At 35.8% G+C, this 18,550-nt stretch overlaps 1 protein-coding gene across 2 annotated transcripts; it reads left to right on the top strand.

Moving 5' to 3' along the window:
• Positions 1-59: 59 nt before the first annotated feature.
• On the top strand, positions 60-14,403 carry wasf3a (WASP family member 3a). 2 transcript variants are annotated; one of them, XM_026259970.1, is made up of 9 exons: positions 60-133; positions 4,252-4,422; positions 5,097-5,231; positions 8,700-8,853; positions 8,942-9,059; positions 9,940-10,121; positions 11,120-11,395; positions 13,136-13,419; positions 14,074-14,403. In XM_026259970.1, the coding sequence occupies exons 2-9, from the start codon at positions 4,290-4,292 to the stop codon at positions 14,229-14,231; spliced, it is 1,440 nt and encodes a 479-aa protein (XP_026115755.1). In that variant the 5' UTR covers positions 60-133; positions 4,252-4,289; the 3' UTR covers positions 14,232-14,403. The 2 variants fall into 2 exon arrangements, with proteins under 2 accessions (XP_026115755.1, XP_026115756.1); XM_026259971.1 differs by having other exon boundaries at positions 65-133; positions 4,272-4,422.
• Positions 14,404-18,550: the final 4,147 nt, after the last annotated feature.

Raw genomic sequence — 18,550 nt, 5'->3', positions numbered from 1 at the left:
CAGATGCTGAAATGCGATTGGTGCACAGAACTGCCCATCAACATAATAATCCAGCCCTAATACTGTGCTCTGATGTCAGCAAAACAGACGGACCGTTTCATCTATCATTATATCTGCATTCAAGCCACGTTTGGTAAGCGAAATGTTTTAAAATACATGCTAAAAATTTGCAAAATGCTTCATTAGTATAATATATTTTATCTTACGTTTGTGTACGTTTGTCTATATATTTTATTTAGAGCGTAGGCTGGTCGATTAACAGTCCCCCAGAATAAACTCAAGTGCAGTCTAGTGTCAGTTAGTCCTCTTTATTCAGTGTAGCATCGCGTCATTAATGGTAGACTTTATATTAATTACTGCACATTCACAGTTAAAAAGCTCAACTTTGTTATTAATCAGCGTTTCTTTCAACTCCAATTCCCAAAAAGTGTTGTGGTGGTATTATGGTACCTTGGTGGTGATGTTTTGGTAATGATATAAACTATGTACTTAATTGTTTTCATATGTTTGATGTTGATGTAGGCATGGTATACTCCAATTATTTAATAAAAAAAAAAAACCTGCTATTTCCATGGAACTTTTTCAAAAAATAAGAAATGTACAATATAGTATGGTCTTCAATAATTTAGCAATAATATTTTCTCATTTGTTTAGTCATTAACAGATAATTAGTGTCATGTAGTGCAATGTGATAATGTATGTTCTGTGCTTTTACTAGCGAAATGGAGCACTGTTGAGTAGTGAGCCATTGATTTCCATTTGAGTTAATGGACATTTCCACAACCCTGTCTGCCTGATTGGTAGCTGACAGAGAGATGCTGACCAATTATGTTTGCTCTTAGCTTCTCCTGAAACCTGAAACCTAAATTTAGCTATAGTGAGATAGAATGTGATTTCAAACCTGCATTATATATAAAACATATCCAATAATGGAAACCTTGAACCACGATTGAAATAAACATGCCTCAGTACAGTTATGTTCTACAGGACGGTGACCCCTGGCTACAAGAGATGTGGTGGATTTAATAGTTTTAACAGAAAATTATTTCTACACACATTCTTGGTTCCATGCATTAAAGAATAACTTACGGATGCTCTTAAATGTGTCCTGGAAGTTAATGTGAGTGAAAGCGATGTAATCCAGAGAGCAGTGTGTGTGTGTGTGTGTGTGTGTCTGTCTAATAACTTAATCCTGAGAGGCTGGGAACACCAACCTCCCCCTGTATAATCTTCTGGTGACATACAGTTACCTTACTCGCTTCTGGATTGTAAGCCACACAATGAAACGAACAAGGAATTTTTGAATTTACGCTGTTATGTTCAAAGGTGTTTATAGAATATATTTTTTTTTTTTGTACTTGCAAACAATGTTATACTAATTAAATAAAATAACAAGTGGAATAAAAAACTGTTAAAGGGACAATTCTCTCAAATATGTCATAATTTACTCATGCTCAATGGGGTTAGTTGGTTGAACTGTCCATTTCAAGTGCACAAATAACTGTTCATAACTTTTTAAACACACTTAAGTAGACTTTTAAAGTGCACTTCGTAATAATTTCAAATTAAAAGTTTACTTTAAAGTACATTTTAAATCATTCTTCTCAATCTTTTGTTGTTGATTTTTAAAGAAGTACACATATTTTGATGCTTTGACTAACAAGAATACTTTTGTAGCTGTAGTGAGCTTTACATTTAAAATGAATATATTTTAACATTACAGATGTCTACTTACTAATATATTTAAACACATGACAGAATTGATATAAATTACATTAAAGCATATTTTAGTTTAGGCTTCAGCCCTGTGATCCTCCATCTTGCACTTCACCTCAACTTCACATCACTTCAAAGTCCTCCTTAATAGGGTCAAAAAAGATCTAATCGGACTAACTAAATTGCATATAATATAAATCTATCATGCTGATTTATAAATTTATACATTTCATTGCAATTAGCATAACATTAATTGTCCAAAATAATGCACTTCAGTAAATTTTATGTGTATTATTAAGTATATAATTTCTGAAATAAATAAGGGGTAACAGGTTATGTAAATAAATAAGTAAATAAATGTTGAAATCAATATATACCATTGACCATTTAGCCATTTAAATTGATAACATTATCAAGTTAGATACTAGTTAATTAAAATAAACAAAACACAAATGTTATTCATGACCACACATAAACCTAGCAAACGAGTATTTTGATAAGAAAACTACATACAATGACCACCAAAATATTGGATACTTTAGCCACCTGCATAAATTCGAAGACAGCACACTTATTAAGTAAAACATTTGACAAAGGTTATTCGTTAGGTTTTAATAAAACAATAGTAAACAAAGAATCTGGGATGTTATTGTTTGCTGGTGAAATATAACAATAATAATAATTCCATATACACTGATACACTGAACAAAATAATAAACGCAACACTTTTGTTTTTGCCCCCATTTTTTTATCAGCTGAACTCAAAGATCTAAGATTTTCCCCAAAAAGATGTCCCCAAAAGCCTATATCACTCTCTCAAATATTGTTCACAAATCTGTCTAAATCTGTGTTAGTGAGCACTTCTATGCCTAAATATTCCAGCCACCTCACAGGTGATTAGACAGCATGATTACTGCAAAGGTGTGACTTAAGCTGGTCTCAATAAAAGGCCACTCTAAATTGTGCAATTTTACTGTTATGGGGGTCACCATTTGCACCATTTGCCTCACACAGTGCAACACATCTTCTTCGCATAGAGTTGTGTGAAGTTGCTGGATATTGGCAGGAACTGGACCACACTGTCATATACACCGATCCAGAGCATCCCAAACATGCTCAATGGGTGACATGTCCGGTGAGAATGCTGGCCATGCCCCCAAGAACTGGGATGTTTTCAGCTTCCAGGAATTGAGTACAGATCCTTGAAACATGGGGCCGTGCATTATCATGCATTATCATGCTGCAACACGAGGTGATTGTCATGGATGAATGGCACAACAATGGGCGTCAGGATCTTGTCACGGTATCGCTGTGCATTCAAAATGCCATCAATAAAATGCTCCTGTGTTTGTGGTCTATACCATAACCCCACCGCCACCATGGGCCACTCGATCCACAACGTTGACGTCAGCAAACGGCTCACCCACACAACGCCATACACCCTCTCTGCCATCTGCCCTGTACAGTGAAAACCGTGATTCATCCATGAAGAAAACACCTCTCCAAAGTGCCAGCTGCCATCCAATGTGAGCATTTCCCCATTAAGTTAGTTATGACGACGAACTGCATTCAGGTCAAGACCCAGATGAGGATGACGGGCATGCAGATTAGCTTCCCTGAGACGGTTTCTGACAGTTTGTGCAGAAATTCTTTGGTCATGCAAACTGATTGTTGAAGCAGCTGTCTGGGTGGCTGGTCTCAGACAATCTTGGAGGGAAAGTGGATGTGGAGCTCCGGGGCTGGTGTGGTTACACGTGGTCTGCGATAGTGAGCCCGGTTGGATGTACTGCCAAATTCTCTGAAACGCCTTTGGAGATGGCTTATGGTAGAGAAATAAACATTAAATTCATGGTCAACAGCTCTGGTTGACATTCCAGCAGTCAGCATGCCAATTGCATGCTGCCTCAAAACTTGCGACATCTGTTGCATTGTGTTGCTTGATGAAACTGCACATTTTAGAGTGGCCTTTTAATTGTGGCCAGCCTAAGGCACATCTGTGCAATAATCATGCTGTCTAATCAGCATCTTGATATGTCACACCTGTGAGGTTGATGGATTATCTCGGCAAAGGAGAAGTGCTCACTAACACAGATTTAGACATATTTGTGAACAATATTTGAGAAAAATAGGCCTTTTGTGTGCATGGAAAAAGTCTTAGATATTTGAGTTCAGCTCATAAAAAAAGGGGGCAAAAACAAAATTGTTGGGTTTATAATTTTGTTCAGTGTAGATGTCATTCTATAATTATAAGTTTTTCCTCTTCTTCTTCATGGTCCTACTTCATAGTCCTCATGGCTGTCTACTTATCAGCTGAACCCATGCTTTTATGTAATGACCATTGGCTTATATTAATAGTTTCTTAAAATAAGACAACTTAATATAATTTAAATAATACATTTTTAATAGGACTTCCAATTTGTAGTGTACATATTTAGTCTATTAGTCTGTTAGTCTAATGTGACATGGAGAAAGATGGGCAATGGATGGTGTCAGTACATTTGGTTTAATTGTAATCCTGTTTGTTTGTCCTAACAGTTGCTGGTTCGTTTGTATAGATGTGTTGAGGTGAAGTCATGCCACTGGTGAAGAGAAACATCGAGCCCAGGCACCTGTGTAGAGGAGCTTTACCTGAGACCATCAGCAATGAGCTGGAGTGTGTGACCAACAACACTCTCTCTGCCATCATACGCCAACTTAGCAGCCTCAGTAAGACCTACTTTATTATATTAGTATTAGTAGGAATATATGTGTGTGTGTGTGTGTGTGTGTGTGTATATATATATATGTATATTTTTTCCATAATAATAATTTCAATTAATAAAAAAGAAGAACAGTGTAACATTTCAGTTTAATTCATCATTTATTTGAACCTACATGCATGCACTTCTGTTTTACACAAATACACTATAAAATCAATTGAATAAATGAGATGGGATAGCAATGCTTTTTTTTTTGTTCACTGGCTCCCAAGCAAACACTCTAAGCTTAATCCCATGAAGCACAGCGCAATCAACAGATGTAGATAAGGAGTATATGGATGTTCTGCAGGGTTCTATGGGTCAAAGATGCTGTGTTTATGTGAATGTATGGAATAAGGCTTGCATTTATTGATTTGCAATTTATATCACCCATGTGTGTATGTGTGTTTTGCTGTTCTCCAGTAGATTAGAGCATGCAAATTAATTAACTGTTTGTAAACATAACAGTTAAAGATTGTAAATAAAAGCTGAGAAATAACCAATATTCTAGAGTGCAGAGCAGTTTGTTTGAGAGGAATTTCCTAATGAGTGTGCTGTAAGATGTTTTGGATAAAGCATCCAGTAAATTACTGTATAAAAGGTCAGCTCTGACCGTCAGTCTTTCTTTCTTATCTTCTACAGGTAAACATGCAGAAGATGTGTTTGGTGAGCTCTTTAATGAAGCCAATACATTCTACCTTCGTGCCAATTCTCTACAGGACCGTATAGATCGTCTTGCAGTCAAGGTCACTCAGTTGGACTCTAGTGTGGAGGAAGGTCAGTTAAAGTTCAAAAGTCAAATATCACATGCACTTTACCAGATATGGGATGCATGTTTAATAGGATATTTACAGGCTAAGCCTAACATGTATAAGGAATTTGGGTCAAAATCTGGCCCTTTCTTAGGTATATATATTTTTTTTCATGATGAGGTCTTTTCATCTGACATTCCCAGAATTCCTAAAATAAGCTGTCTTTGATCATATGAACTTTTTTTCCATGTATGTTATTTCTTTAAGTTTTAATGAGATTTGTACCATTACCCTTGGACTCCGCATATAAATCATTGATGTTTAAAAATTGTGTGGTAAGCAACAACCTGCCTCATTCAGTATGTTGTTAGAGTTCAGATGCAAGAGCCTCTAAATGCCTCTGAAATGCTCTTCTAAAATTTGTATTTTTGTCAAGCTCTAATGTTTGTGTTCAGCTATTTCACTTACCATATTTTTCGGACTACAAATCGCACCTAAGTATAAGTCGCATCAGTCCAAAAATATGTCAAAAACACATATAAGTCGCACTGGACTATAAGTCCCATTTACTTAGAACAAAGAACCAAGAGAAAACATTACCATCTACAGCCGCGAGAGGGCGCTCTATATTTTCAGTGTAGACTAAAGGAGCACTGAGCAGCATAGAGCGCCCTCTCGCGGCTGTAGACGGTAATGTTTTCTCTTGGTTCATTTCTCTTGGTTCATGTTAAATTAATTTTGATAAATAAGTCGCACCTGACTATAAGTCGCAGGACCAGCCAAACTATGAAAAAAAGTGTGACTAATACAGTAAATGGCATTTAAAAGGAAATTATTAATGTGAAATTACTAAACCTACACACAGGAGTATGGAATTACATTTGGTTCAATAATAATGAACGAAACTTTATAAAACTGAACGTTAATACTGAACTTAATCGCAGAAATTTAACAGGCTCTTGAAATATGCTTCATACTTTGTTAATGTTTTGCAAAGATTCGTTTTCGCTAATCGTGGATTCTGAATTCATTGCCACAGATTTCGCTTACGGTTCACAGTTTTTCGTTTGGTGTTTTGACACAAACCACTCGTGGGGGCGAGCTTAACAGTGATCTACTCTGATTTGATAGTGAGCTTTTGATGGACAGGTGCTCTCTGACCGGGAAGTGCATGCGTCACTCAGTGGCACGCATATTGGAAAGCTCAGTGATTAAATCTGGTCTATACCACAAAAATTATTTTTCAAAGACATTTATTTTAAGCTCATACAGGTTCTACCCTGTAAAAAAGTTTATGCAAAGATTTAAATCTGACATTGATCTTACATGCTCTTTTTGTTTGAGTTCTGAAGAAACTGTACACTTATTTTGGTCATGTCACTACTCAGAAACTTTGGGATTATATTGGTGTGTTTGTCAACTGTCAAGATTTGTCAAGATTTTGCCAGGCTTCTCAGTACATATGAAAAACATTATATTTGGGTATTATGACTCTGACCCCACAAACGAGAATAACAGTTTTGTTATTAATTGAAAAATTTTCTCAAACAAATTTCACATTCACAAATGCAAATTCCCTAACTGTAAACTTGTCTTCTCTGTTTTCCTAAAAGAAATGGAAAACTATTTGAATGTAATTTCAGTATCTACTAATAAGAATGCTATAAGGACTGTTAGAATTTGCTCTGCCTTTGAGATTTTGGCACTTTTTTCTTTAGTTCTATTTTATTCTTTATTGGGGTTTTTTTTTTTTTTTTTTTTATGGTTGATATTGTGTAATGTATGTTTATACTTTTGTATGTTTTTGTTATCTGCATTAATAAAAAGAGAGAAAAAAAAATTCTCGCCGTGATTTGTATGCAATTCATCGTGCCTTGTATTACTAAATATGTAAATAATATTTGACTTTCGATCGTCTCAGTCTGTAAAGATGAGCTTTCAGGAGACACGGTGCGGCGTCATCTTCCTCCTCCGCTTGTCCTTCAAGGCAGCTTGAAGTAAGCTTGTGTTACTGAAGTAACCAATAACATCAATACAAGTTTTTCATGTTATAGTGTGCAACAGTTTGTTGCGGGTTATTATTGTCATTCAGTAACACAAGCTTACTTCAAGCTGCCTTGAAGGACAAGAGCTCATCTTTATAGACTGAGACGATCAAAGGTCAAATATTATTTACATATTTAGTAATAAAAATCACCGCGTGAGCTTTGCAAAATGCGTGCCACTGAGTGCCGTCTGCGCTTCCCGGTCAGAGAGCACCTGTCCATCAAAAGCGCACTATCCAATCAGTGTAGATCACTGTTAAGCCCGCCCCCACGACAGGTTTGTGTCAAAACACCAAACGAAAAACTGCAAAGCATAAGCAAAATCTGTGGCAATGAATTCAGAATCCACGATTAGCGAAAACTAATCTTTGAAAAACATTAACAAAGACTGAAGCATATTTGAAGAGCCTGTTAAATTTGTGCGACTGAGTTAATTTTTTTCATTTTCATTGTGTTTTTCTTCTTTTGTAATGGCATATTTTTGATAGTTTATGAAAGAGTTACGTTCAGTTTTATAAAGTTTCGTTCATTATTAGTGAACCAAATGTAATTCCATACAGGAGCCTGATAAAAATATTCATTTTAGAAGAAACCTTCAAATGGCACTTAGAGACAGAAGGCAGGATGATGTCAGATAAGTATTACAAGGTGAGTAGACTGAGAAGTATCTATTTTGGGAACAATGGGCCCAGACCAAAGTGAAGTGGAGAATGAGAGAGACGGGCATCTAGAGTGCCGGCTGAATAAGGGGTGTTTGGATGGGGTGAAGGATGAACCACTTAGCCACAGTGCATAATCGATATAGTGCTCATGAAGGACAGATGGTAATTGGACGCCGGCATCTGTTGATAAAGATTATCATCTAATCCGCCCCAGAAGATTGTTTTCAAGGTTCACTCTTTCCATGGAAAAATCAAGAAATTCTTCAACGTTATCTCCAATTGGACAGCCATCTTGTGGAATGGAGAGAAGTAAATTAGCTGGGTCAAATGATATGATGTCTATGGTAGATCTGGTGTTCTGTCACAATAAGAGAAGTAGACGACACAATAAGAGAAGTAGACGAGATAATGTACGTACAACCATGTCATTATTAGCAGGAATATCAGAAATTCAAGTGATTCAAGGTAATAAATAAGATCATAGAATGATTTGAGAAACTTTGCAAGGTGAATAACATTACCTTTCTTAGCAGGTGCTGTCTTGTGTAACTAGTGGTGCGACATTCAAACCGAGGCATCAGAGTTTGTGTTGAGAATAAATGGGTGTGCCTGATGAAGCCTCGATCCAAGGCTTGTTTTGTTGACGAGAAATCATGATCAATGGAACTTCAATAACACAAATTGTTAAAATATATTAATCTCAAAGATAATATAGAGCAGGTGCAGAATTATTTTCATAGTTGGTGTACTCTGTGTAATAATCTCTCTGTTTTATTTTTGTCACAGTTTCACTCCAGGATATTAATATGCGTAAAGCCTTTAAAAGCTCTACTGTTCAAGACCAGCAGGTGGTGACAAAGAGCAGCATTCCAAACCCGATCACAGAGATGTACAACACCAGTGACAAACCACCACCTCTGAACATACTCTCTGCTTACAGGTGTGTGTTTGTGTGTATGTGTATGCTTTCTTCTTCTTCTTCTTCAATATGAATTATAGGTTTATGAATTTGTTTCTGATTTTTCCAGGGATGACCATATTGATGGAATTAAGTTCTACACAGACCCCTCATATTTCTTTGATTTGTGGAAGGAAAAAATGCTTCAAGACACAGAGGACAAGAGAAAAGAGAAGAGAAAACATAGGGTACAATAATTACTCTTTTAAATGTTTTTCATCTATAAATCTGGTAACATTCTTGCTAAAGTCTTACATTAGTCTTACATTAAAGGACTTAAAGGAATAGTTCATGTGAAAATGAAAATGTACTCCTCCCCAAGCCATCCAAGATATAGATGAGATTGTTTCTTCATTAGAACAGATTTGGGGGGGGGGCATTACATTACTTGCTCACCAGTGGATGCTCTGCAGTGAATGGGTGCCTACAAAATGAGACTCCAAACAGCTGATTAAAACATCACTATAATCCTCAAGTAATCCACACATCTCTAGTCCATCAGTGTGTTTGTAAGAGACAAATCCATCAAGGCATTTTAAATTTAAACCATCGCTTCTGTCCAAAATACAAGTATATAATCCATAATAACACTTCCTCCAGTGAAGTTTATTACTTGTTGCCCTCTCATATCAAAATCAACAAACATGAACTGTCTTGGACTGATTTCTCTTGTAAACAGTGCTTGATCTGTAGATATCATGATTTACATTAGACACATTTTTCTCTAGAGAGAGCAATATTATGTAATATGACTGATATTTTAGCCAGATTCAGTGATCTTAATGGTGGATTTGTTTCTTACGAACATGCAGTTTTTATTTTTCTCCCAATCTGTTCCAATAAACTCTGTCTTCATCTTGGATGGCCTGAGAATTTTTATCTTTGGGTAAACTATTGCTTTACGGACTTTTGCCTATTTTACCTATTCACAGTTTCTTTTCAGCCAGTTTAAAAAATATATTGTTCAGAAGTAACTTTCAGAAAAAGATTTTTTTTTTTTTTCAAGCTAACATACAAATCACTTAGACCATCTTCAGTATGTCCTCACTTTCTCTCCTTTTCATACAGGAGCAGAAGCAGTCTGTTGATGGTACATTGCCCCGTGAGGTGAAAAAGGTTCGTAAGGCTCATAACCGCAGACAAGAATGGAACATGATGGCTTTTGATAAGGAGCTGCGACCGGACCATCGTCATTATCATTCACTTCACAGAGGAGTATCGTCTGAGGGCTCTCTGTCTCCAGACGGCAGGTTTGTCACCTCTCAAATCAACTTGTAAAAATAATAATGGCTACAGTAATGCACAAAATGAAAGTGAAAGGGCTTATGCAATGCAAATATAACATGCACTGGCATACAATGCAAAATCTAAAACTGGCATGACATACACAAGGACACAAGGCAAGTTGTTGATAACACTTTCTATGAAGCCCATATTTATAATACATTATAATGGTATTCTTAAGGCATTATAATGAATGCATAATGCATTATAAAAAGCCTTATTATATGATATCTTATGAATATTCATAAAATCAGTTTTAATTTATTATAATATTTACTTATTGGTGGTTATAGCTTTTAAGAGAATGATGATTTGTAGCACACTGGACCACATTGCATAGTTGTTTAAAGTTGCAATGAAATAAAAAGTGACAATTCTTATTTTTACGGAATATTGCACTGTCTATTAAAATGATTTATTAACCTCCAGTAACTCGTCACTTACATCCTACAATTAATGAAAAATCTATTTCCGCCCTAAAGTTTTTCTCATTACAAAAGCTGTTTGGCTTCAAAAAGATGATTGCATTGATTGATGATTCATGCCAACTGTGCTGAAATAAAATAAAACAAAGAGCACAAGTGCATGATTGATTGATTTACCTCATCAAGCAGAACAAGTAGAAATATTCTACAGCAAGAGTCACAAATTCTGTTTATAGAGTCTACCTTTTATTCATTTAACTGTGTAGTAGATATTTGCTTTCACAGGATTCCTCAAAATAATGGTTAAATATGATATATTATACATTATATATATAATTACAATATTGTTTAAATAAATATAGCCATCATGAGCAAAAATAAATAACAAAATTTTCATAGTTATTCTAAACTTTTGATCAGTAGTGCATATTTCGTTTTTTTATAATTATTTTAAATACATGAAAAATCATGGTTCAGTTTGTTGAAAATCATTATTTCAGTGTTTGCATTATGGCAATGTAATGAATTTATCTTTTCAGATCACATGCAAACAACTACCCAGTCCAAGCATGTCACGCTCAAGCACGGGCCAGCCATGCTCATGCACAGCCGCATCCCTTCATGACTGTGGAGACAGCATCATCTAGTGCAAATGGAGGGGTAGAGCATGAGTATCACAGCATCGGAGGGCCTGTGGGTACTGATGTAGGTTACAGAGTGGGTGTACTCGCTCGAACACATCCAACTCCTCCACAGTACCCACCCCCTGACACTGGAGTCAATGGAGCCATCACGCTTCCTCCAGCAGACTATGGGTAATATTACTCAACATTTAATCATAACATGTTTAATCACACACAGACACAGACACAGACACACACACACACACGTGTGTGTGTGTGTGTGATTAAACATGTTATGACTAAATGTTGACTTATACACTACAGTACATTTACTTTATAATCATAGCACATTAAATTGGAGTGGGTTATTTGATATTTCTTTTAAAGTCAATTTATTTTAAGTTTACTAAATTGCAGTAATTAATTGCATTTAAATAAATGACATACAAGTTTCAATAGAGATGTAAAGTATAGTCTAGCATAAATGATAATCAATACATTAGACAGTATACTTTAACCATATAACAGATGTACTTAAGTGGCTCAAAATAGAAATCTATAGTTCAGCAATCTGCATTTAATATAAAAAATATATTATGTGTACATTAGAACATGTGTACATTACATTAGATTGTTACATACCGGTTCTCATTTCTAAAGGTTCGAATTATACCCGCCACAGTAAATCTACTCAAATTAGGCTGGACTCTAAGTCCAGCCTCTCTCATTGTTAAACCATGGTTTATCACATGATCGACTACTGTAGCCCTAATCTCCTTCGAGACCACTCTTCTTGTTCCTTGTCCTCCTCAATTTCTGACTCGTCCTCTTCCTCCCCTTGCTCCCCTTCCAACTTCTCTTAGTCGAACTCGTCCTCTGGCTCTCCCTCCAACTCCTCTTACTCTGTCTGCATTGTTGCATTCATTGTCCAAATTACTTGACCTCTGGCCTATTTATAGGCCACTACTAAAGTTATGATTGGTTGTTGTTAAGTAAAGCAACAAGTGTTTGCACATGTGAGGAGTTAGTGTGAGGCACTGATGAATTAGTGAATTAGTGTGGCATTAGTGTGGCACTTTGATTGATTGTGTTTATGAAAGGAAATCAAGAAACTTCCTGTCAGATTTTTGTGTGTTGCATAGAAAATTGTGTTTTGTGTTTTGCAAAAAGTGTTTAACGAAATTGAAAACTGATTAAAAGGCCAAAAATTTGTGTATGGTTTTGCAGATTTAGTGTGTGGTTCTGGTGTTTGAGTGTCAGGTTTTAGAAATTGTGTGACAAGTAATAATTTTGTGTGTAAGCAGTTGAAAAAAACTGTAACATAAGCTTTTGTAAATCTGAAAATAAGTATATTCTTCTTTTAAAGTATATTTTTCTCCATAATAAGTACCCCTTGTACCCCTAACCTGTTATCATGGGGATAGAAAAAAGATGCACTGTTTGCGTGTCTAATGTGAAATAGGCTTTGAACAAAATACCCAAGTATTGCCAACAACAGTACTTGCCCATTTTCATAATTAATAAGAGCCACCTTGTCCATTACAGATGTTAAAAAGAATATGGAGCAGGATTTTAAGCGGGTCTGGAAAATTACGTTTTGTTTAAAAAGTATATGATACAGAAGGATACAGTGAGCACTTTTGAGAAAGATAATTTGGAGTCATGGCTGTCAAATAATAGGTACTTGATACTTTTTAACACACGTTCTTATTATGAAGTCAATATTTCTGCAAATTGTCTTGGTTAATTCTGGTTTATAAACGATTTCAGGGGAACCCACCCCTTAATTAGGCAGTTCTTGGCCAGAATAGGCTACAAAGTGGACCAGACTTCATGCCAATAGTAAAAAGCCTGATATCCAAAACAAAATATACAGTATGTTGGTGACTATCTATGCTGGTCCAGGTAAAGCTCTCGCTTCCTCTCTTATAGTATGATGGAGTATTATGCCACCTCAGGCCCGCCGCCCCCTCCAGTGGGTCCCATCATTCCATCTGCACAGACGGCATTTGCCTCAGCTCCAGCTACTCCTCATCCTGGACCGATCACGTCAGCCTTACAGTATCCTCTTCCACCTGTGCCACCTCTTGAAGGTCCACCTCCTCCTCCAGCACCTCCTGTACCTCCTCATCCTGTAGCACTTAGAGAGGGACAGAGACTAACTCTGCAGCCTGTCACAGACGCTCGCAGTGACCTGCTCTCAGCAATACGCATGGGTAAGTGGAGTGTGTTTGTGCATATTTTGTATACATCAACAGGAGAGTTTTGTCTATGGTGGCATACTTTAGCATGACCACAGTACAGTGCACTCAGCACTTCAACACTTCAGCATACTTAAAAAAAAGAGTAGTTATTATAGAAATAATGTATTTAAAAGAATATACTTAAGTGTGTTTGATTTGAGTTTGATTTGACTTTACAAAGTGCATTTTTACACGTATATGTATGATTTTAGGAAACAGTCATGAAAATGGAATTAATTTAGGTACATTTAAGTTGACATTTAATTCAAGCACATATTTAAAAAAAAATACTTTTAATATTTGAAGTAGACTACAAACTCACATTCAATACAATTAAGCAAACTTATTTTTCACATATGATACTGTACATAATTTGAAATGGAATATTTCAATTAATATTTTAATATTTATATAGCTTACATGTAAATGTACAGTAGGTGTCTATGTTGATAGTCATATAATGATATATAGTAATTTAATTAATTCAAATAATTTTAACGTTTTTGTGGTTAAGTCAAAACTCAGCAGTTGCTATATATGTTAAGATTGTAAAGTGTCAAACAACTGCACAAAACATGCATTTAGTGTTATTTGTGCTCCCATGTGTGTTTTTGTGTATGTGTTCAGGTATTCAACTAAAGAAAGTACAGGAGCAACAAGAGCAGCAAGCTAAAAGAGAGCCGGTGGGGAACGATGTGGCTACTATACTCTCTCGCCGCATTGCAGTGGAGTATAGCGACTCAGAAGATGACTCAGAACTCGATGAGAATGAATGGTCTGACTGATTATAGTCAACCACACACACAAGAGTAGAAAGAGACCTTCCTCTTAAGTATGGAAGTACATTCATCTTCAGATACCTACATATAGTTGATCCTTGAGAATGATGTCAATTTCTCAAAATATGTTTAGGTAATATAAATCTTAAGAAACTAAAGCAGACTCTTATGCACTCAAACCAGACAAATGTTCAAGTTACAGTAAAGAGATTTTCACATAAAATATAGATATTATATAAAAAATTATATTAAAAATATATATGTTACTTTCTATCTTTATAAGTGACACTGTAACAAACACTTGTGTATGATTCTCAGATTCATTAGCTGCTGTGGTTAAATAACTATAAGAGTAAGAAAGTGCAGTCATTTGAACAAATACCAGTTTGCAACATAACATTTTTGTAAAGCCAGAACAACTAGAAGCTGTTGAAATTGAAAGTCTCGCACTTTCAAGTTAAAAATGCATACACTAATGCCACATACTTTAAGACTGTATATAATCTAATATATTAATATGCACTTTTTAAAGATACATAAGGTTCAGAGTTTCCCATTTTAGGGCACTACCCCAGTGATAAGCTGTTGTACAACTCACTACACTATTGCGTTCAGCTGTTAATATGTTAACTTTGACAGCTCTAATTGTCTTTTAAATCTTGGTTTATTCATGTGACTTAAAGTCAAGTTCTTGAGTTATTCTTATGATTCTTAAGAGACTGATATGATTTTAGTTGTCTACATGAAATGTTATATGACTCTAGAGCTTAGTATATCTTTAAAATAATAATAATAAATAAATAATACAAATATGTTTTGAAGAGGAAACTTTTCCAATAAATTGTTCTCAGAGTCATCTCTTCAAAATGTAGACTGGCTTCATTTTTAACTATGCCTCAGTTCACTTCATTTAGTTAAGGAGTGAATGTATGGTTGTTAAAATGACACAAGAAGAGGTCAGGAAATGCATTCTGGATATTGCCTATTGAAGATCTTGCTGATTTAAGACCTAAAAACGTAGCGTTGTCTGAACACAATGGTGGGGGATTACAACCTTTTAATGATTCAAACCCACTGTCGGGTGCATTGTAGGGCTCATGAATGGGACAAGTTAACAGACCACAATAGTGGCATTAGTGCTAAACTTTTACACAATTCTAGACATGTCACATACTTCACATATTTTTGGTGTTGTACATCTAGTTATGATGGAAGCTTTATTAAATTTTATGCATGTATATGAAAGGAGTCTCACATTTTGCAAGCATAGTTTTTACGTTGGTTGTGTTCAAGTTAGATTTTTTACATGTAGCTATTTTTTAATGGTCCCTCCTCACATTAACAAAAGAAGAAAATAATTTGTTCATTAAATGTCTTAAAAGAATGTCTGTTAATCCTTGAGAGGGAATTAAATTATACGGACTAAGACAAGCAACTCTAAATCTAGCTGTTTAGGTTGAATGATGCGGTCATCTGCAGTATAATTGATTAAAAGCTGAGCATTATTGTGATTACATGGCAAAATGAAAAACAGTCTGGTGAGCGGATACATTCCTTTCTTACATTGTTTTGTTTACTGTCTGCATCACACACACAGAGCACCTGGTGGTCTGTCTGTTTTTTTGTTTTGTTTAGTTTTTTCTTTCTGAGAACATTCTTTCTCACACTCTGACTCTGTTGTTTTCAAGTATTTGAAATTGTTTTTTTTTAGTGGAATTAAAAACCCACAGCCTCAAAAGCCTTTGCCCCGTTTCCATATGGCTCAGAAATGTTCCCATAGCGATATCCCACTGGCCCTGCTTATTTACGATAGTTGTTGAAGTGCGGCATGCTGCCATGCAAAGTTCATTAAATCACTGTTTTACTACTCAGCTTAATCCCTATACCAATACAGCAGTACAATCCCGAAAGACAAGAGAAAGACAGACAGAAGAAGAGGGCTTAAAGACTTGACAGATCAGATCTGACATTTTGTTTTCCCACCGTTGCCAGGGAGTGCAAGGAATCTTTGCTTCTGAGCACTAGCGCTGCTCTTGAGGCAAAATACATGGGGATGTGGGACATGTCCTCCCATCCACCCCATGAAATGCCTCCTCAGTCTAGGAGTGTACTTAATTGTGGCCATCTGCCAGTGAATTCAGCAGGGCATTGGTTTTATAGGGCGCATCCTATTGTCCTGTTCTTGTATCAAGTTTGCATTTAAGTTGAACTCGGGTGCAAGAACAATTTCGAGATAAAGCAAGTCCTATGTTTTTGGCAGCGCTGCCCCCTCCCTATCCTATCCACACACAGCAGCTCCTACTGCTTTACATTGACAATGTGTAATAGCTCTTTACGGTGGGGAGTTAGGGAGGGTGGGATGTTGGAAAATGGTGTTAAGAAAAAAAAAAAAACAGTGGTACGTGCCAAGTGCCAATTGTCTCCTTGTAATAGGCATCAAAAGACCAACTTATGTGTGTTACCATACAGGTGAACTCACTCCTGGGAAAGTAGGATTTTTCTCAGCCTCCGCAGAGAGCCAGCGTCGCTCTTTTCTCTCCCAGCAGTAACGGGATTAGTCGTGCCATTGCTCTCCCGGCTTTCACGCCACTGTCTACTTCCCATCTTCCACTAATGTGATTATCCCAGCCCCTGTGGTCCAAGCAGAAGGAAGAGGGACTCCTCTTCAGTTGCACATTCACGGTGCCTCACAGAATCCCGTCTCTAGCAACACCACCCAAATTCTCTAGTACCTCTGTAAGACCTGCTGGGCACAATTCAGATGCCATCTTAGTCAAAACAAGACAAAAAATACTCAAAAATTGCATCATGCCTCCATGCCTTAAGAATCACTGTGTCTCATCAGCTATTACTCTTACTGTACAGTCCCAAGTTAGTTAATTACCAATGACCCACTACCTATGTTATTTCACATCAGTGTAATTCATGTCAAATTAGATTAGTTTCAACTTTTTATTTATGTATTTTTTATCATAGTGCAGAATATAAATTGAGGCCATAAGCCTACGTACACCTTTCAGAATCTGCAAATGCTTAAATAATTTAACAAATTAAATAAGGGACTATATATTATTTCTTACTGCGGCTTAATAAGCTACTTCACATAACAGATGTTTACATAGAGTCCACAAAACAAAATAAAAATGGAATTTCAATTAAGATAAGTTTTAGCATTTTAATAATCCCCATTTTATCGATGTCCTTTCTACATTTCTGTGCTTTGATCTTAGTAGAACCCTTGCCATCTATGGAGGATCAGAGAGCTCTGTATTTCATAAAAAAAATCATAAATTGTGTTCTGAAGATGAACAAAGGTCTTATAGGTTTGGAATGACATGAGGATGAGTAATTACAGTAATTATACTATTTTCATTTTTGGTGGAACTATCCCTTTTAACTCTAGCTCAACCTGGTATTCTTCGCAAATGACAACATGTTGAATAAAGTAACATTTTATCCACTGAACTGTGGATGTGCAGACTTACTAAAACAAATTATAAAAAATGACTTGGCCTTACAAAACATAAATGGCCTGAGGCTGAGTTAGTATAATTAAAACCTGACATCAAAGATAACAACAACCATTCAAAATGCATTTTAACAATTATACAACATGGACGATAGACAATAATCTATGTAATCAGGTAATTTTTAGTCCCTGAACCTTTATTGAAAGTTTAAGTGGATCCAGCTCAAGATTTTTTTTTTTTTTTGAAGACCTCCAAAGTATATTTAAAGGGTTAGCTAAAATTAGCCCATGATTTATTCACCCTCAAGGCATACATTTTTTTTTTCCATATTTTATAAGGGCATTGGGCTATAAATAGTAAATAGGTAGTGTTCAATAGCCCAAAAGAAGTCCAATGAAGTGCATCCGTCCATAATTAAAAAGTGCCTCACACAGCTCCGGGAGGGTGAATAAAGGCCTCCTGTAACAAATCAAAGTGTTTTTGTAAGAAAAATGTCCATATTTAAAACGTTATTATCACTTTTCTCTAGCTTGAGCTAACTGCCATATTTAAAAGATTCCGGGCAGATGACATAGGATGTAGGCAAAGCACATGCACTTGTGTGTCTCGCGAAAACCAGTGTTTGTTAATTGCAATAATTACCACCAGAATCTACAATAATAGCAGGATAGGATATACAGGTGCTGGTCATATAATTAGAATATCATCAAAAAGTTGATTTATCTCACTATTTCCATTCAAAAAGTGAAACTTGTATATTATATTCATTCATTACACAAAGGCTGATATATTTCTAATATGTTTATTTATTTTAATTTTAATGATTACAACTGACAACTAAGGAAAATTACTTAA

The sequence above is a fragment of the Carassius auratus genome, unplaced genomic scaffold, assembly GCF_003368295.1.
Source record: "Carassius auratus strain Wakin unplaced genomic scaffold, ASM336829v1 scaf_tig00215316, whole genome shotgun sequence".
Taxonomy (NCBI): Eukaryota; Metazoa; Chordata; class Actinopteri; order Cypriniformes; family Cyprinidae; genus Carassius; species Carassius auratus.
The sequence above is the reverse complement of the archived record's forward strand: the minus strand, read 5'-3'. Positions and strand labels throughout refer to the sequence as shown.